Source organism: Hesperophylax consimilis, chromosome 26, assembly GCF_061612785.1.
Source record: "Hesperophylax consimilis isolate HC1 chromosome 26, BYU_Hcon_1.0, whole genome shotgun sequence".
NCBI classification, from domain to species: Eukaryota; Metazoa; Arthropoda; class Insecta; order Trichoptera; family Limnephilidae; genus Hesperophylax; species Hesperophylax consimilis.
In genome coordinates this window covers 3,957,837-3,977,847 of record NC_142861.1, presented here as the reverse complement: position 1 = coordinate 3,977,847, position 20,011 = coordinate 3,957,837, and the positions used below count along the sequence as shown (strand labels likewise).

The 20,011-nt window shown below is 36.3% G+C and overlaps 1 protein-coding gene across 1 annotated transcript in view; it reads left to right on the top strand.

Annotated features, from left to right (window-relative positions):
• LOC149411006 (interleukin-1 receptor accessory protein-like 1-B) overlaps positions 1 to 19,410 on the top strand; it is a 247,491-nt gene extending 228,081 nt beyond the window's left edge. The window contains exons 3-9 of the mRNA XM_089647242.1: positions 5,204 to 5,385; positions 6,062 to 6,157; positions 9,066 to 9,317; positions 11,288 to 11,449; positions 13,247 to 13,384; positions 14,003 to 14,148; positions 15,586 to 19,410. Coding sequence (XP_089503368.1) covers positions 5,204 to 5,385; positions 6,062 to 6,157; positions 9,066 to 9,317; positions 11,288 to 11,449; positions 13,247 to 13,384; positions 14,003 to 14,148; positions 15,586 to 15,876 — 1,267 coding nt within the window. The 3' untranslated portion in view covers positions 15,877 to 19,410. The remainder of the gene's footprint in view (positions 1 to 5,203; positions 5,386 to 6,061; positions 6,158 to 9,065; positions 9,318 to 11,287; positions 11,450 to 13,246; positions 13,385 to 14,002; positions 14,149 to 15,585) is intronic.
• The last annotated feature ends 601 nt before the right edge of the window (positions 19,411 to 20,011 follow it).

Genomic DNA, 20,011 nt, shown 5'->3' with positions numbered 1-20,011 from the left:
TATCCACTAGATGAGATATCCACTAGATGAGATATTCACCAGATAAGATATCCACTAAATGAGATATGGGTGAGATTTCCAGCAGATTAGATTCACATTAGATTATATATCCACTAGATTAGAATTCCACTATATGAGATATCCACTAGATGAAATATCTACTAGATAATATGTGCATTAGATGATATATGCAGATGAGACATCCACTAGATGATGTATCCAATAGAAGATGTATCCAATAGAATTTGTATTAACTAGATGATATATCCACTGGATGCGATATCAACTAGATGAGATATCCTCCAGCAAAGATATTCACAGGATGATATATCCACTAGATGACATACCCTCTAGATGAGATATCCACTAGACGATATTTTCTCTAGATGACATATCATTTAGTTGAGATATCATATAGATGAGTTATCCTCTAGATGAGATATCATCTAGATGAGATATCCTCCAGATGAGATATCCTCCAGATGAGATATTCTCTAGATGAGATATCCACTAGATAAAATCTCCTCCTAGTAAACTGTGGTGTAAACGGAGTAAAATGGCCTTAGATGAGTTGAAAGAGAAGATTAGAGGTAATTGAGACAACCCGCGTGGTTTCATTACAACCACAAGCATTATTGGTACGGTCGTTTTTTGTGCTGCAGAGGGGCATCTAGTTATAGTGTATCATTGGTCACAGTGTGATCGTATTCAAAGCAATCATCATTCGCACCGACTGATCAGGCGGTTATTGGAGGAAGGCGAAACAGTTATCTCTCAAATTGCAGCGTAATGCACCGCTGGCGATGATAACAGGCCACTGCGAGGTGTCGGTAATAGATAACACAACTGCAGAGGTAATTGGAACCTGAAACAGAGGTGGCGCATTACCATTGGTACTTTAGGATTGATTGAGTGCAGAAAAGTGCATTGAAATGTACCTTTTTAAAATAATTATGATGAAAAGTCACAATTTATATGTTAAGGCGATGCCATACGTAGTAATGCAAAATCATGGGTTTTTGGTTTGAAAATTTGGTCGCCTAGAAATGTTTCAGATGCTTTTATTAAATACTGCGAGTAGAATACATCTTGGCCTTTAAAATAATCGAGTATTTTTTAGATAAGTCTTTTTATAAGCCCAGAAAAAAATAATCTATAAGGCCTATGAAAACTGCTTTAAAGTTCAAAATCTCCTACTTACAAACCCATTTTCGGTTATGATTTTATTGTATAATGTGGCAAATTAAGTTATTTATAAAATGATCGAAAAAAAATTATATTTATGCCTGAACATACATAAAATAAAATAAAAGGCACTTTTTGGCGATGTTTTTTTCTTACATAAATCAAAATAGGCGGATGGTGTTAAACGGGAATTTAAACCTTATCGCCATCTACGTAAGGGTTGTTATTGATAGCGGCTCAATTTAAAATACTACACGACGTAGTACATCGCCTTAAGTCTACCAGGCGTCAGATGGTGACGCTATTTAATGGCTCTTATTACGCAGTTTTATTGAAACATGTTTTATTTATATGGGATCGTATCTACTTACTTTTTATTTTTCAATTAGGTATACATAATCCTTTTTTTGTTGTACAATGTTGTTTTTTTGTATGAAACCACAGCTCTTTATTAATACCGCCATTCTTTATTAATACCCCCATTTTTCTTATTGTCAGCCAACCACTTTTGTTTTTTTGTGACAGGAATTTAATTTGAATAGAACGCAATTTTTGAAAGGCTACTGAAAATGAATTGAAACTTTAAAGTACCTACCTAGAAAGTACCTAAAAACATTGTTATTAATTTTAACCAGACGGATTGATTTATTTTCCATTTTCCTGGAAGAGTGTTTTGAATTTGGACTTTTTCGCCAAAGTTTGTTCATGTTTTTTTAACATTTTTTATGCACTCCACATTCCGTTACTTTTACGTTTTAGTGGGTTTTTTTAGTGCTGGAATTCTGTGACTAACTACCATAATATTTGTACTTCTGGCTGGAACTGCATGAACCCGGGCATCCCAGATAAGTCAATGTCCGTAGCGAACCACTTGAGTAACTTATGGCAGAGGTGTTGATTATTCCTTTTCCTGATAAACTTTTAGTAAATACCTCACCTCAATTCATGAATTTTTGACACAGTGACTAATTGCCAAAATATTAGGATTTTTATGAATACGTGTTCCGACATCTTATTTTAGCAAATCAGGAAACTTGCAATCCCCTTAACCGGATAACCAATCATTTCAAGAGATTACCAATACTCATTTTTTCATCCATACCCGCCTTCCAAATTGTATTTAAACTATATAAACAAAAATCATACGATTGTTTGTTTCAAATCAAATGTCCGAAAGTTCTTCAATGATCGCTTTGAAATTTCGACATAACGTTGCATTTGAATACGAGTGAATTTTTATATACCCTGTATTATATAGATATCACATGTGACAGGTAAACATGAAATACAGCCCAATCTTTTTTTTTTGAAAATAAATACGCGCTATTGTTTATCTATCTGCACAGACAGACTGATACATAGCAACGCGTGGCGGGATACAGCTAGTATCAAAGTGTTTTTCTGAACTGCGATGCTCTAATTAAATCACGTCTCAATCAATTTAAATACTACATTAATAAACTGAAATGAAATACGTATAGTGCATTTTATGTAACATCTTATATCATAAAGCTAACCTTATATCAACGTATTCACGTAGAAGATTATATTGACTTCGTACAGTTCCTATAAAAGGTCGACTACACGCGTTGTCGCGCGCCCACTCTGATTTCCACTTACCACGTAGTTAGGTACTTTTACATTTTCACCGAGGCATTTCATTCCACTGCATTCTTCTCATTCAATCAACTGTATAGAACCGGACGAACTGACTGATTCCGAGAAGATTTCAATCCCGACTTCTAGAAGCTCTTCGAAGGCGTATTTTCTAGTATTTCTGACTTTAAAAAATTGCAATTTGTTGCATGTCTTACAGAAATGTGGGTGTTTGTGTATTTGGGAAGTATATTTACGAGAGATGGGAAGGCTGATAGAGATATTTAAAGAAGGGTAAATGCAGGTAACTCCATTAAGGGAAACTGAACGCGGTTGGCACTAACAAAATACTGTCCAAAGAAAGCTAGCAGACCACGATGGAGTGCTGGTACCTATCCTGATGTATAGCAGTGAGGCATGGAACTGTAACAGGAAGGATGAAAGTAGAATGAACGCTGTAGAGATGAGATCCCCGAGGCGTATGTGTGGTAAAACCATGTATGATCGTGTGAGAAATGTGGAGATTCGCAAAGGATGCAAGGCTGATGTAAGCGAAAGGTACGCTCAGATGGTTTGGCCATGTAGAGAGAGAGAACGAATATATGACTCAAATGTGAATGGTAGAGAAGTCAGGGACGCCCGAGGAAGTTATGCCACCATCTAGTGAACCGGATGCTTAGACCCATGTCAAGCGGCATAATAATAGAAGAGTATGTGTGAGATGATGTGTGAATGTGAGGCGAGGAGTGTGTGCCACGACCGAGTTGTTTGGCGAGCCGTCCTCTCTGCCTACCCCTGCGTGGTGGTTATTTAGTTAGTTAGTTTATTGGTAATATATGATTGATGATTTTCAATTAGTTTTTGTTTCACTTGATCGTTCCATGTCTTCCTCAGGCGTCTCCGACTTCCACCATTCACTACTGTATACCACATTGATACCATTTAAAAAACTAAACTATATGGACTTTTATTCTACTCCGTATCTTATTCCAGTGCAGAGATAATGCATTAAGTCTTCCTCGGGCGTCTCCGACTTCTTCTATCATTGAAACCACTCTCTAAACACTCCTGACACTCCTAATTAGAACAAACTTTGAAATTTTCAGCAAAATCGATCCAGTAGTTTTTAGTCTATAGAGGACAAACAAAGAAATATTCATTTTATACATATAAATGACGAAGAAGAAAGTAATCAACCAAATGAATTCATCCCATGGAACTCTTGATTCGGGAAGATAAATAGTATTCAATCCCGCTTAGTGCTCATTTTGATCCTCAACAATAAGGAAGTTGAGTGAAAAATATTTTGACTTATAAAAAATATGTTCATGTAGATCAAAAAATATCGATTCTAAATATATAAATATATTTCTATATTATTATTCTTGGAATTAGTTAAACGTTCTTGAAAAAGCATTCAAAAGCAATAGACTGTATACGCTCCACGATTGGTCGAAAGAATTCTGTCGTCACATGTGTCGTGACTTGTACGTACAACGGAACACCTATGGTGCATCTCTTTCTATTACATGAGAGATGGTCGGTTTAGATGAGAGAGGTGTATAGGCCAAAGGTTTATTTGGGTTTGTCAAATATATGTACGTATTTGTTATTATTATTATATGAAATGGATTTCTAAAGATACATATTCGTATAGTGCTTTATAATAATATGTTGTTTATTGCATAACTTAGATGTTTTTATTATTATACATGTCACATAGCATGTGATACACTTCAGGCCGCCGGCCGCTCAGAAAAGTCTCACAGTGAACTGGGCTGTAAACCGTTATTTTACTTTTGGTCTCTACTTTTCTGCGCGGTGGTCCTGAATTCGCGCGGGGAACGTCAACAAGTAGCGACGGCAATACCGTACCGGGCGTGAAAAGCAAATATTCTAACTTAAAATATTAATTTAACTATGAAATCTTAATCATTTTTCTTTTTTTTTAATAACATCAATTATAATAGACGGTTAACATTGGTAAAAAAATTACTGGAATTCCTTGTTGAAGAATTAAAATTTTTTCCATACATAATGCTTAAGCGACGTGGTTTTCACAGTTCTAATGACGTCACACTACACCCCGCCTGTTACCGCTCGGATTCCGCTCGTTTTGGCGGGCTTAATAAAATTTAAACTTTGAGAATTAATTTAACTATGAAAACAAACTTAAAAAAAAAAAAAAAATACCAGTATTTAAGTTTGAATGCGAACATTGATAAAAAAAATAAAAAAAATGGACTCAACTTCCTTATTCCGCAAAGGAACACATGAAGCGGGCATCCGTCGCAATCACACTGAGCACAGTCTGTTAGACATACTATTAGACTAGAGAAACTTATTGCTGATTCTTTATCTTTCCATCGATAGTGTTTTCTTATCATCAATCCATCAACTAATTAGCCGTTTTTCTTTCCAGGTACAAGGACGATCGAGCGTATCCTTGGCCGCGGGGAGTGTCCACGTTCATCCTATACCCGGAGGCCGCCAATCAGACTATCTACACGCGCGTGGCGGCTGACACAGACCGTGGAAATTACACGTGTCTCATGCGCAATGACACGCACATGCAGGTGCACACAGTCATGCTGGTGCTCGTCGGTGAGTACACTCAAAATACAGATAAAACATCCTTCATCCGGTTGTGATTGATTTTTGGAAAATTAAGTCCTACAGTGTTCATCATCAGGGCAGATGACAGTTCGAAACGTGGGCTAAAGTGGGAGGATGCACCAACCGTCTAATAACCCCAAAAATCGGCCATAAGAATTTTAAAACAAACCTTCAACCCGTCCCCAGCATCTACTGGGACCAGAGAATGTTAAGAGGTTGAAAGCAATGATAAAGGGTTAAAGGAAAAAGGGTGATGTTTATGAAATAATTTGCTATTTAGATCTAGTCACATCATAGTAAGCATAGCGAAAGTTTATATTTTTAATCACGCATATCTTGTCCACATCGGTACTGAAATCTACCCTCCACTCTCGAACAACCAAGTCTTTCCCAAATATCCCCTTCACCTTATACTTCTCCTTCAACACTTCCTTTTGCCTTCAACATTCCCCAAATTGAAGATTCCATTGATACACTGGCTCCAAGCAGTTGGGAGTATTGTGCGTGATCACTGATCACTATTACCAAAAAAATAATTTAATGTGGTTCCCAATGTTGTTCCTTGAGGAACGCCTTATTTGCTCATGTCAATTAAAAAAATATATATTATATACTAGTATTTTCTTATCGTTTACTAATTATTGTTATTGTTGTTTTTCCCCAGAAAAACCCCCTCCGGCCCCCAGGGCTACCTTCACCCCGGAAGACCAGTGGGTGGAACTGGGGCAGCCTGCCAGACTTTACTGTGAAGCTTTTGTTGGTAAGTTACGAGAATTCATTTTATAATCAACTAGCTGTACCCTGCCACGCGTTGCTGTGGTTCAGTCTGTCTGTGCAGATATAGAAACAATAGCCAGTGTTGCTTTTACGTTCAACAGATGGCGCTTTTCTTATTTATTTTTAAGCATGTTTTTACCTGTTATATTCTTTGTTCTATGGTACACATCAATGTAAAATTTAATAATTGATGAAGAAGAATAAACACAACTTTGAAACGGAACAAGACACAGAAAATTCAAAAATTATTCTAATAAATTGAATATTCATTATAGACTTTTAGAAAAGTCAATAATATTGATATGAGATTGATAAAATTAGCTCAGTGGTCAGATTATTGTCCCGGTAAGACAGAAGTCCTGGGTTCGATCCCCAGTTGCAATCGTTACATTTTATTTTGTGTATCTTTTCCGTTTCATTTTTATTTTATATTTATTAATATTATCTTCTGATTAAATTTAATGATCCGCAAAGTCTGTGTAAATTTAGTTTTTAACGTAATTCCTTTATATTCGCGCACGTAAAGAAGGTTTTAATTTGATAGAATTACCATAGGATAACAAAGGTGCTCGCAGCTTGCGATTACAGAGGGTCACCGTCTCCCATGAAATGTTGCAAATTGCAATGATGGCGTCGAGATTGTTCACAGCGTAGCAGGGGCCTATCACCGTAGCGTTTCCCATGGCGTGCACCGTCATATAATGCATTCACATGGAGATTGAGCGTGTATCTGTCAATCGTTGAGAATGGCCGAGCACTCCTTCCGTAGCCCTCCCCCATCGCGCCCGTCATCACAGCTAAATGACCCAATCATTATGCAGTTATACGCAGCTATTTCTAAGTGCATGATGACAGCTAACAACTAGATTGTTAGCTGAAACTTGTTGTTGAATTCTGGACGACTTTCCTGTGATTAAAGTAGTAAATTAACTAAAATTGAGCCGTTTCAAATTATATTAAAAAAATACAAATAATTTGAGAAAAATAAGTAGATTGTAGATGGCCTCCGTGGTCGAGGGGTAAGGCTCTCGATTAGCAATCCGAAGCTCGCGGGTTCAAATCCCGGCGTGCGCAAGTAAATTTTATTTGATGAATAACATATTAATTAAAATTGGTATGTAGTATACTTGCAGCACGTTACAGAGTGGAAGATACTCTCATTATCGCCCTGGTTTAAGACCACCATTTAGAATTGAAATGTAGCTTGAAAGGGTTTTCGCCGTGTTTGGTGACCAGATCTGAATAGCCAGGTACGTCCCCACCTTCTTCTTCACGTGTTATTTCCCCTTCCCACTACCTTCAGCCTTACAACATAACCCACCTGGGGATGCCATAGTCTCACTGGCTCCAAACGGTTGGGAGCAGTTGGGACTCTTGTGCGGCATTTACATTAAAAAAATATGTTTGTTCAACATCCGAAGATTGCGTATTTTTCTAAAGAATATTTTCGTTTTAACTTTAACAGTAGTAGTGCTTATGGAATAATTAAATTAAACCCAATTTTCTTAAGTTTAGCTTCCTCAAGTCTTTTGTCAAATCAGATATTTTAGTTTCGTTTTACGTTGAACCAAGCCACATAAAATTATCATTTTAGTGTTGTACAGGTTTTCCAATAAGAGGTGTTATTTTGAATAGCCCGTTATTTCGGTAGATGTTACTTTTGAAGCTGTCATTTTTTGACAGTTGACAAGTAGAAACTACGCCATTAATAAAAATTGAACGATACACGCTTCAACAACGCATTGAAATTATTAAAATTCACTTGAGTGAATCAAATGAAAATCATCTTGAGTGATGAGGCCCATTTCCACCTCGGTGGCTTCGTCAACAAGCAAAGTTGTCGCATTTGGGGCTCGGAAAACCCAAGAGTTATTGTTGAAAAGCCTCTCTATCCTCAACGTGTGACTGTTTGGTGCGGTTTATGGTCCGGCGGAGTCATTGGACCTTACTTTTTCGAAAATGAGGCTGGAGCAACAGTTACGGTGAATGGATCGCTATCCAGAGATGATTATTGATTTTTTATGGCCGGAATTGGATGGTATTAATCTGGACAGCGTTTACTTTCAACAAGACGGCGCTACGTGCCACACAAGCAACGAAACCGTTGATTTTTTACGATTGAATATCAAAATAACACCTCTTATTGGAAAACCCTGTACATCCAATGTGAAAATAATCTGAGGAAATTCAAGATTTTAGCTCGATTTCAGGCTTCATCTAGCTTTAGTTTAAAAATCGAGTTGTAATCGAGCTCACTAAGGTGAGCTAGTGGTGACCGTCAGGTCTCTGGCATATTGACCGTTGTATTTTTTAAAGATGCTGTCAGAAAGTCGGAAAATTTGTGTATATTTCTGAACGGATCCGAAAACTAAAATTCTATTTAAAAGGCGGCGAAATATCCTTTTTGTAATCAAACATTTTTTTTAAAATGGCTCCCCCTACATTTTTCCGTCTAAACAATAAACTGAAAATTACTGATAACGAAAAAAAACACACGTTTTATTAGACAAATGTATTTTAAACATTAATGCCGCCTCACTTTTTTGTCGTCTTATATAAAAATAATTTTTTAAAAATTCACATAGTTTCATAAATTATTTTCAAATAGCGGTGGGACCCTTTGGTTTAACAGAGGTGTGCATTTTAATTCTTCTGTGGTTAACTTCTATATTTGAATACAGAACGTGGTGTTTTCGCTTTCTAACACTGTTTGAATCATATTTCCAACCATGACTCAATGATTTCTATGAGCTGTTCCCAAAAGCGAACAAATTGAGTCCTCAAGTAATAGCTGTTTGTTCGCAAAACCGAACAAATTAGTCCTAAGGGGTTAACGCTGTTTGTGGGGCAACAGACACCTATCTAATGTTGTTGTATGTTTTGTTTTGTAGGCCGCATTAATCTGCCAGACGCCGCATCCGAAGTGTCTTGGCGCCGCGAGCCCGTCGCGCCCGCGTCCAAGTCGGGCACGGTGCGCACGCCTGCCCCACCGCAGCAGGAGCGCGTGGTGCGCGAGGGCGAGCAGATCCTGGGAGCCTACCTGCTCATCCCGGGCATGCGCTCCGAGGACTATGGCCAGTACGTGTGCACGGTCAGCAACGCGGACTCCTTCATCGAGATGCCCATCTGGCTTCATCACAAAGGTAACTATAACAATAGGATTTTATTCCAGAATGCATGCAGTGATAGTGCAATGCAATACATTCCATATTTTTAAATAATATATAAAATAATTAGTTTGACAAAATGATAATACATACACAGATAAGCACAAAAAATGCTGAACTTTAAGTGAAAAAAGTTAAACAAATGTGTGAAAGCAGCCGTTTATGGAGGATATTTGAACATTTCCTGTCTGCAGAGGGCCATCAAGGAGAACTCCATCAGGCAACCATGGCAGTGATTGTGTTATTTGAATGACGTAGTCTGCGCCATAAGTTTCCCATGTGGTGGCGGAGAAGCGCTCTGAAAGAGTGCACTCGTCCCCCCAGGAACATTTCCGTAGCGCTGCAGTATCTCGGTCTTCTTCTTCTTCTTCTTTCGTATGGTGGGGGGTCAGAGGGGGACATCTAGATCTGCGAGCCATTTTAGGGCCTCAGGCGTCGCCATGTGGACCTCATCAATCCCGCCGGGGAATGAATGGAGCGGGCATTCGTTGACCACATTAATAAAAAATCCACCTTTGATCGAGAGGTTCCCTCAATATTCAGGGACAATATTTTTAATTGTTCCCCGATATTTTTTGACTCCCCTTGGCCGGGAGACCTATCGGTCTTCGGCCCCTTAAATAGCGGCATAGTTTGTAGTTGGAGGCCCACTTAATTTGGTATCCGCTTCACTCACTGCACTACCTGCACGCGCGGTAACAATAACGAGCCGGTGGCATCGCGAACATCGCGGCGGACACAACCGTTGCGTGCGGTAGTTGGCACACTACATTCTCGGTAGGCGGAATGAATAGTTGGCGATAAGCATTATTGTAAGCGACTTTTAGCTTATGCCATTGGGATGCAATGTAATCCACCCACAGTTCTGAAGTGTACAGCGAAGTGTAGAATGCGTTGAATAGTATTCTTTTGACGTTTGTACTGCAAATGTGAAAGAGCCTTGACAGCATATCTGCTCTAACGGATTGTCTTTCCATATCCTCCTCAATGTCTTTCAGGTTGTCTGTGATAGTAAATCCCAGGTATTTGACGCTAAAACTAATTGCTGTTATCTTTGTGATCATCTATTTGTCCCATTCTGAAGTTATTTTTCATTTGTATGTACAAGTTTACAAATGTCTAATCGATTATAACATATACTACTACATTTTATTTTGATTAATATGGCTCTTGCAGTCGAGATTGAATCTTCAATTGATGCAAACTTTATAGTTTCCGGCAACGCATTATAATATTGCAATCCTTTGTGTAGTAAACTGTTTTGTATTGGCTTTGTCCTTATTTGGTACCTTAATTTCATCACATATTCTGATTCCCTAATCTCTTTATTGAATCCTTGTTGTATAAAAAGTTTTTGGTAATAATTGGTTATTTATTAATTTATGTATAAATATCATTTTCTTTCAAATTTATTTCACGGTTAGCCAATTAAGTGCCTTTAACATTTTAGTTACTTACATTTTATCTATTTTGCCTGAGTATTATTCTAATTGCTCTATTTTGTAGAATTTGCAACTTATTTTGTTCTCTGTCGTTACGTAAGAAAAGAATCGTGGAGCAGTAGTTAAAATGTGGATCAATAATGGAGTTGATTGTATATTGAATGTAGTTTTTCTGACTATTTTTATTTTCACTCTGACAGATTTTTAAAACGCATTTTGCTATTACCGAATTGGTTTCATCGTTTGATTAGATTCTCCCCGCCAAAAGTATGACTGATTTTTTAACAATTTACTACCAACTTTCAAGAGACAAACAACAACAACACTAAAATTCACAATAAAAACTTCCAAACAGACCGTACAAGGTAGAAAGAAAAAGATTAAAAAAATGAACAAAATAAAAACACAGGATTGTTTAAGTTTATATTAGACCGCATGAAGTGGATCTATTTTAAGTGTAATTAATATAAAAAATCTTCTCCTAACTCGGTGCTTTCCTTTCAGTGAACGGATCAGGTCCGCCCAACACACAGGTGCCGTGGCGCAGTCTCTTCCTGCTGGCCACTGGCGCCTTCCTCTTCATGCTGACGGCCGTCGTACTGTACGCCCGCTTCGGTAAGAAGCTGGCCCTCCGCTGGAGGAACGCCAGCCACTCTCCTGGCAATGGTAAGATTATACATGCAATTATCAAAATTTTAATAAACGCTGACGGGACGAATCGGCAGTTAATGATCCGTTACAATATTTAAATAATTTAATTTTCAGATGTAACAAACACTTTGTCGATATACGTAATTATAATAATTAGAATAAAATAACTTTGTTTTTAATTTTCATTTTATTGTATATATTGTTTCGATTCATTCTGACCGTCCAACCGTCATCAGGGTTATATAAAACAATATGTTTTATGTATTAAAAATGTATTCTGATTATAAAAAATTAAACAAACGCTGACGGGCCTAGTCGGCGGTTTAGAGTTGTTTTCTTGAACATTTTTTATGTGTCAAAATTTCGACAAACGCTGACGGGCCGAATGTGCTGTTTGCAGTCTTTTAAATATTTTAAATGACAGGCCGAATTTGACAGTCCGATGACAATCTTTTTAATGTGTTAAAATTTAAACAAACGCTGACAGTCGAGTACCAGTGGATAACGGTCGATTACAGTTTACAATATTTGAAATAAGCTAGTGTAATAAAAATTGAAAATGACTTTGACAACCGATTTGGCGACATTTTTAAATGTAACATCTGTTCGAAGAATAACGTCTCAGTTGAGGGCACCCACGATTTTTCCGAACCGTTTTAAGGACCAGATGAGTCCCTCTATCAGTTCTCATATTCTACTTTTGTTTAAACGAAGCTATTATTAAATGATTCTAAAAGCCCCCGGCAGTCCCTTCACGGCACGTCATACATTTATACATATCAAAAACGAAGTGTTCTCATCCAAGGAAGTTTGTTCTGGTTCTTGAAGCCAGTGGATAGATAACATTTATTTCAAATCTCTTCATCATCGTCATCATCATCATCACGGGTGCTACAACCTCTGGAGAGTCCTGGTGGCCTTTTCTGTCGGTTTCCTGCTGATGCTCTCAACATCGCTCTGGCAATATACTACTAATTTCACAGACATAGGAATTAATAGACGAGAAGATAATGGCGAGGGGTAAAATCAACTGTTGAAGAACGAAGGGAGTAAGGCTGACTGTGATTCGTCAATAAATCAATCTGACAGTAAATAGGCATCTCGCATTATAATATCACCATTTACTTCTTAAAAGTAAAATCTGCTTTAGAATGAATAGACATTTTTACATGGGAGCGCAAATTACTCGCCACGTTATGAACAAATTTGCGAAGTCCAAATTCGGCAAAAAAATTCGGTTGCATTTTCAGAGTCGAATATTTCGTTTAAGTATTTAGTTAAGACACTTTTATAAATGTTCATAATTTACTTCCCAGCAACCAACCAGCTTTGTGTTTCGCGTCCAGACGTTTCTCGATGTGATAGTATATGTTTCTAAAACTGATCTATATTATACGATGTGAATATGCTTAAAATAAAGTAAAATAATGCTTATATATGGAATGTAATACGACAATTGGGTTTATTCTCTTTTTCAAATCTATTTTTACAAGTTTTCATAGTACAAGTCAACATTTTGCCGTGTTATTTCGTAAAATGAACCGATGATGCCTCGACCATAGTTCGCACAAGAATGATGACGTCACGTTTTCAAATTTCACTTGAGGCCATATGCGAGCCCAGCCGGCTCAATGGAACCGGTATGGGGAGTGGGGATAATACGCTTTTAATCACTTAGGGCAGGTCTACTAATATTCATATGTCTATGACTAATTTGAATTAAAATGTCAATGTAATACTACTTTGTGGCAAACTTTATAACCTGCAACAAAAATATCATAAAATACTAATATGACTATTATTATTTTCTAGACGATAGAGAGTACGATGTCCTGGTGCTGTATGTAGCGGAGGACGCTCGCCTCACCCTGGAGATTCTCATCCCGACTCTGCAGAACAAGTACTCCTACAAGTGCATCAACTGCCAGCTTCCCAAGGACAGTACCAACTGTAAGTCGCCATCTTGTATTCAACAATCTCTTTTGAGATTCCCTAACTCTATCTAGTTTCCCTTACTTCTTCTTGCTTTCCTATTCGGTTTGGGTGTCCCATCGCCTTGACAAGCTGCCTTCAGGGGGTCTTGGACGATCGATCGATAAAACCCTGTATCAATATGATACTGACTAAATCCGTAATCTATAGTTATTACGCAGCGAACGTAGCGAACCACTTAGGGTGACCTATGGCGGACGTGTTGGTTATCCAATAAATAGTTCCCAGGGCGACGGTACCCAAACCTGCCTCCCGAATTGAAATCTTGACGGTCACTGAGCTTCGGTTAACTACTGTCAATATACTCAACCTTTTTAATAATGTCGTTCCTTTGCAAAATTACTGGCTTATTAATGAACGTAGGCAGACTAGCGAAGCTCGTAGAATTGAAAGACATCGTAAATGCGATTAATTGAATCCGTTCAAGTTTGGAGAAACGGAATTCAGAAAGTTGTTTAGAATATCGCAAGTTATGGCTAAAGATCTCATTGAACATAAGCGTAAGGTGATACACTGAATTGTCCACTGCTAGTAAATCTGCTTTCATTGACCTAATTGTGGACTTTTTGCTGTCAGGGGTCAGCATAGTGGGCAGACTATCGACCATGAGCCGCAGCGTTCTGGCCGTGATCTCTCCCCAGGAGATGACCCCGGAGCAGCTCACTGCCTGCCTCATGCAGCTCCATAGGATAGCCACCAACCCGACCGTGGTGCTACTGCAGGTATTTATATTGCATTTCTAGCTATTGAGACAATCTGCATAACTTCTGTAAATACTCAGATTATAGGCTCGTCACATTATTCCTTTGACAGGGTTATCATCAGGTGTTTGGCGTTTTCTTTTGAAGTAGTTAAACAACATGGCTTCCCAGTTATCTCAGCCTTAGTCCCATCAGAGTGGGGCATTGGCACCATACATTAATCAATGCTTCTTTATTCTCTTTAAATATCTATAGCTATTGGTGTTTACAAATCCCAACAACTGAATGTGTCAGATGTGTGTCGACAATATCCTGTTAACAGTCCCAATAGCTTTCACCATAGATGGATGAATTTTTCGTAATCCTAATCACATTTTCTAGAGCTATTGTTGCTTTCCACTCCCAACTGTACGCCTCTTCTGATGTGATAGAGTGCAACTTTATTCTGCTAGTTCCCATAAAAAACGGGCAAGTGTCATAATACGCTCTCTGTTCGAGAGTATTTGTTGCTTCAGATATTATTAATTAAAATTTCTATAATGTACGACTACCTTCCCATTCTGCGTCCGCACTTTTTGTCAGGTTTAATAATAGAATTATTAAAATGGTCAATCGGGCCTTAATCTTTCAGGCTAATTTGTTTGCTTTTGGTAACAACTCAGGTCTCACAGAAATTGTTGTCTTCCTTACTGTTGTGGTTAAAAATATGAACTAAACAGTGTTAAAAAGAGAAAACACCACACTTTATATTGAAATCTAGAAATTAACTACATAACAATTAAAATGTGCACCTTTATAAAACCAAAGGTACCAACCGCAATTTGGAAAAAAATTATGAGATTTTGTGAATTTTTTATTAATTATTATTATATGAAACGACAAAAAGGTGAGGTGACGATAACGTTTGTAGTACATTTGTCTGATAAAATAAGTGTGTTTTCATACACGCTTTTGTTATTAATAATTTAATTTACAAAAAACGTAAAATGAGCCTTTTTTAATGTTTGCATTCCAAATTTTTATATTTCAAAAAATACCATTTTTCTTCTAAGAATAAAATATGAGAGTATATTTTATCACCTTTCAAAAACTGTTTTTAGTTTTCGGATACGTTCAGAAATATTCCATTTAATTGTCCAGCGGAAATACTCTGACCATCTGACAGAAAATTTCTGAGGCCTGAGGAGATAACGTAGAACTGTATTTTATCATCATTGTGAAATTCCAATGAGATGAAAATATACAGTGTCAGACAAGTGCAAGAGAGACAGAGCGCACACCCTAGAGCCAATAGTTATTAAGTTGGTGGCGACATTGGTTTCCATTCAAATCTACATGGAAGGCATTATTTCTGGTGTGTATTATGTATTCAGTACTTTTAAACAAGTTAACATTCAAATCTACCAAAATTATTTGATGAATTAATTTATCAAGTTCTAATTAACTCTTTTTCCGCAGAGCTACGACAAAGTGCGCCCCACCCCGAAAGACAGCAACGGAGAGAACCTCCACACTTACCTGAAGAAGACCCGCCTGGTGCCGTGGCGTCACTTCGACGACAAGAACTTCTGGGTCGGCCTGCAGCTCTCCTTGCCGCCCGCCGCCGCCGCCCCCCGCTTCCGCGCCCCAAAAACCCTCATAAAGCCTGACCGACTCGCCACACAGACCTCCATCGAACTGCCGCTCAGCAGAAACGAAGCTGCCGACAATGAGAATGCTGAAGATTGCGTCAAGAATTCTATAGTCTAATAAAAAAGAATGGCCACCTGAAACCAACATTGTGAATTTGATACTTACTTTTATACATTTCATTTTTGATCAGTTCGCACTAAAGAACTACATTTAACTTTTTTTTTTACAATATACGCCATCATGTTATTTGACTTTTGGGGTAGTACCTAAAATTGTTAAAAATATGTATTTCTGTTATAATTCTGGGGCTTTTACTAGAAGTGCCTATGTCAAATTTGTGAATTGTTCAGGAATGTAGATTGTTTGTTGATTTATTGGGGTAAAAAATGCAGAATCAATACTTTGACTGCTAGATAGGCCACAACTTTACCAAGCTAGTGCATCAGACATGGGTATTCATAGCATTCGAATAAAGAACGTTTTAGAGTACTTTCTGGGGGCCTACGCTGTATCTTTCGAAACTTTCCTGGCGCCCCGTATTAACCCATCCTTTACGGTATTCAAAAAATCGTCTACCTCCCTTGTTATACACTCGGTAATTATTTATGTATTGTAATTACTTAATGCAATACATAAAATTTGAACTCTGTGTTTATGAGACGATGTTCACTCAGTTGACAGCACCGGCAAGGAAAGGTTAAACCCCGAACTTACTGGTTTGTTAACCCGAAAGATACAGAGTAGGCCCCCAGGTACGTAAACCAAATTACCAAAAACTGACGTAGGCAATTCTAACATTAACTCCCAGAATTTTGTTCTCGGGAGTTCCTCATTTCATAAAATTTTGTGTAAAATGGTTGCAAATTACAATGTTTTCATTTAAAAAATTCTCATTATCTTCCTCATTGAATTGTAATTGTTCCATTGGCACTCGAGGATATTCGATTAATAATTTGTTTGTGTGCCGAATTCCACAATGTTATACGTAATTTAATTAACTCATATAAAGTCTCCTTGTAAATATTTCATCTTTAGCTTTAGTTGGTCATTGCGTCGTTAAGATGCGGACTATTTATATAAAAAAAGCATTGCGCAGTAAGTTAAGTTTATTTCAGTAATTTTACTAAGTTATTAATTTCATTTCATTGGATTTAAACAAAAAAAGCACTTTGGCCATTTTTAAAGCGGCCATTAAAAAAAAACCTACTAAACTAAATTATTGAAATTATTCGGCCGAATTGTTTTAATTTGACATGACTGATAGTTGATAAATTTGGAAAGTCTAAATTATTTTTTTGATGTTGTTTTGTGGGTCCAATCGGTAACATTCACTCATTTAGTTATTAAATATTAACATATTTTTGATTTAGGTATTTTTTACATTATTTTTATTGCATTTACGCGCCTGAAATATTTCAACAAAAACCATTGAGATCAAGTACACGAGGTAGGACTACACAGTACCAAAGATGACCCTATGTTATTCTGGCTGGCGGATTACTAAAAATATTCCTTCTTGTGAATTTAAACAATGGCAACTAGTGTATTTTTAACGATAAAACTCAATTGTAATTGATAAGCTATTTTGTAAGACATTAAAAAAATAGTTGTTAATTTATCTCTACACCTAAATCAGTATTTTTTGTCTTCCCAAAGATATAAATTAAAATTTATTTCTTCTCTCGAAATTTCACACTAAAAATATCACGTAAAAATTTTTGATAATGGCAAAAAAATACGATAGTTTTATATTAAAATATTATAAAGTGTGTGATAAGTAGGAAACGGATTAATTTGTATTTAAAAGTCTTGAAATTTTCACAATAAATAGTGCAATTTTTTTTTTGTTATCTTAAAAATGTGTTTAATCCACTCTAAGGCCCTGTTGTTTGGCAGAAATTCACATGTGATAAAGTGATCAAATGGCCGCTCAGCGCCAATTTTTTTTTGACAGTTGATAGGTTTCCATTAAATGCTGATTCTAAGGACGTTTCAGCTTTTGAACAAACTGTGATCAGCAGAAGAGGACAACCATCATATTGTTAAGCTTGTCAGCTTATTACAATTTGATAGAGAGCTTAAATACACCTAGAATCGCCGTTTTGCTGGGATCTTTTGAAAGTCAGAAAAGTAAAATGGCGCTGAATGATCATTTGATGACAATATTGCATTTGAATTTCCATAAAACAACTTGACCTAATTCTATAAATTCTAAAAAATATCCAGTTTAAATAAATGTATGCAAACATTTTATTTATGCAACATCCGTTACCTAGTGATAAGTTTTGTCATTTCTGCAAACCATAACAGGGTTGTCAAAAACATGTATTTTTTCCAATATCGTAATATTAATTTGTTTTTTAAATATATTTAGAAAAAGAGCAACTGAACTTTCAAAATGTGAAGAAAAAAAAGTTTTTTTTTTCTAACTATATGAACTACTTTTACAGTTTAAGTATATTTATAATATTGTGGTATTTAATGCAATGTTGACATTTGTTAATTATTTTAGAATGTAATAATGACATTAATTTTCTGTTTATTTCATTGTCAATATTGCATTGTTTTTTTGGCTGTGTTGAATAAAAAAAAATGGATGTCGAGAATTGACAGATTGCAAAATATTGTCATCTTTCTTAACAGCTAAATACGAGGATCAAAGATTAATGGAAAAAAATAGTAGTAATTCTATTTGATTTAAGCTAATATTGTATCTGGAATTCTGTCTGCAAACCATGACTTTCGTATTTTTATTATATCATTTTCAAAAATAATATTGCTCTGTTTAATTATTATTACTACACTTTAATTTCATATCAGAAGAATGTAAATATTTATTATTATGTATTTAAAATATTACAGCATTAATTTAATTTTTGACCGGTCAGTGGCCGAGTTCGCATCGCATCTGGTTCCCACCCAGGCGTTGTGAGTTCAATTCTTCGCCTGGCTAAGTCCTCCATTACAATACAAGCAACATTTTTCGCTTATTGTGGTGGTAGTAAGAGATTCGTTAGTTTGTAAAAATTTATCCCATACCATTAATATTTATGAAATCATTTGGCAACAAAAGACTGCCGAAATCTTTAAGGTTATCGCATACATATTATCCCGGCACCAGATCAGCATCATGGCCTCACCTCGAGCCATTCAGAATTCTTTAATGTAACTCCACTAATCAGCATCATAACGGGACAAGCTAGCGAATGTGGCGCGGCGGTACTGATCCAATGCCCAACTGATATGTGTGCGATAACCTTTCTCCAAAAAGATGTTTCTCCGAGAGTAAAAACGGTTGAATCGAGCACTGGTTTTCAACAATTTATTTTTATAAAGATAGAAAGTAAACAATAAAAAATCCTTTATCGACCAGTTTTTGTTTTTTCCTGTCTTACACCAACATGGTATGAAAATACAACACCAGTCGTTAAGAAATAGTTAGAAATTAAAATTCATTATCCATATACAAACAATCCATAAATATAATATACACAACTAATGATTAAGATTATGAATAATATTAAATCAAACGGAGAACAGTGTTTTGCCAAATTAATATTAATACATAATATTTATATCTAGACATCTTTTTTTTCTGAACATGATAAAATCTTCCCAGTAAGGTGTTTTGGTGTTTTAAACTTCATCACATTTGATCAAGTAGAGTGATTTGTGTCATATTTACACATTTAGCATATTATTTGATTATTACCATTCCTCAAAATATTAATATGAAAACATATGAAACTGCTTACTGCGGTTTACAGCCAGTGAATCCACCTAGATTTCGCTGCTTATCCCATATTTTTAGGTTCTATAAATACGGCACATTATGATAAGCGATCTCTCTTAAGGTTTTTAAAAAATGGCAAAATATGACAAAAAATCACTCCAGTGGAAAAATTATTGTATTCAAAATGATTGTATACAAAACGATCGTAACCAAATGATTGTAACTCTCAAATGATCATAGGCAAATGATAAGCAAAAGATTGTAAGCAAATAACAGTGTCTGTGTGTCATGTTGATTAATGAGTAAAAAGATTTGATCTAATTTACATGTAATCATTTATTTTATGAGATAATGTACATAAAAATACATTTAAATATTTGAGTTTATCATATTTAATGCTGCTTTTCAGACTTTATGTTACGCAAATCTAAATAACGGTTAACAATTAATATATCTAGTTAATATACGTAAATGAAATAATGCACTTGCAGTATATAAACACAGCCCTTTAATTTTTTC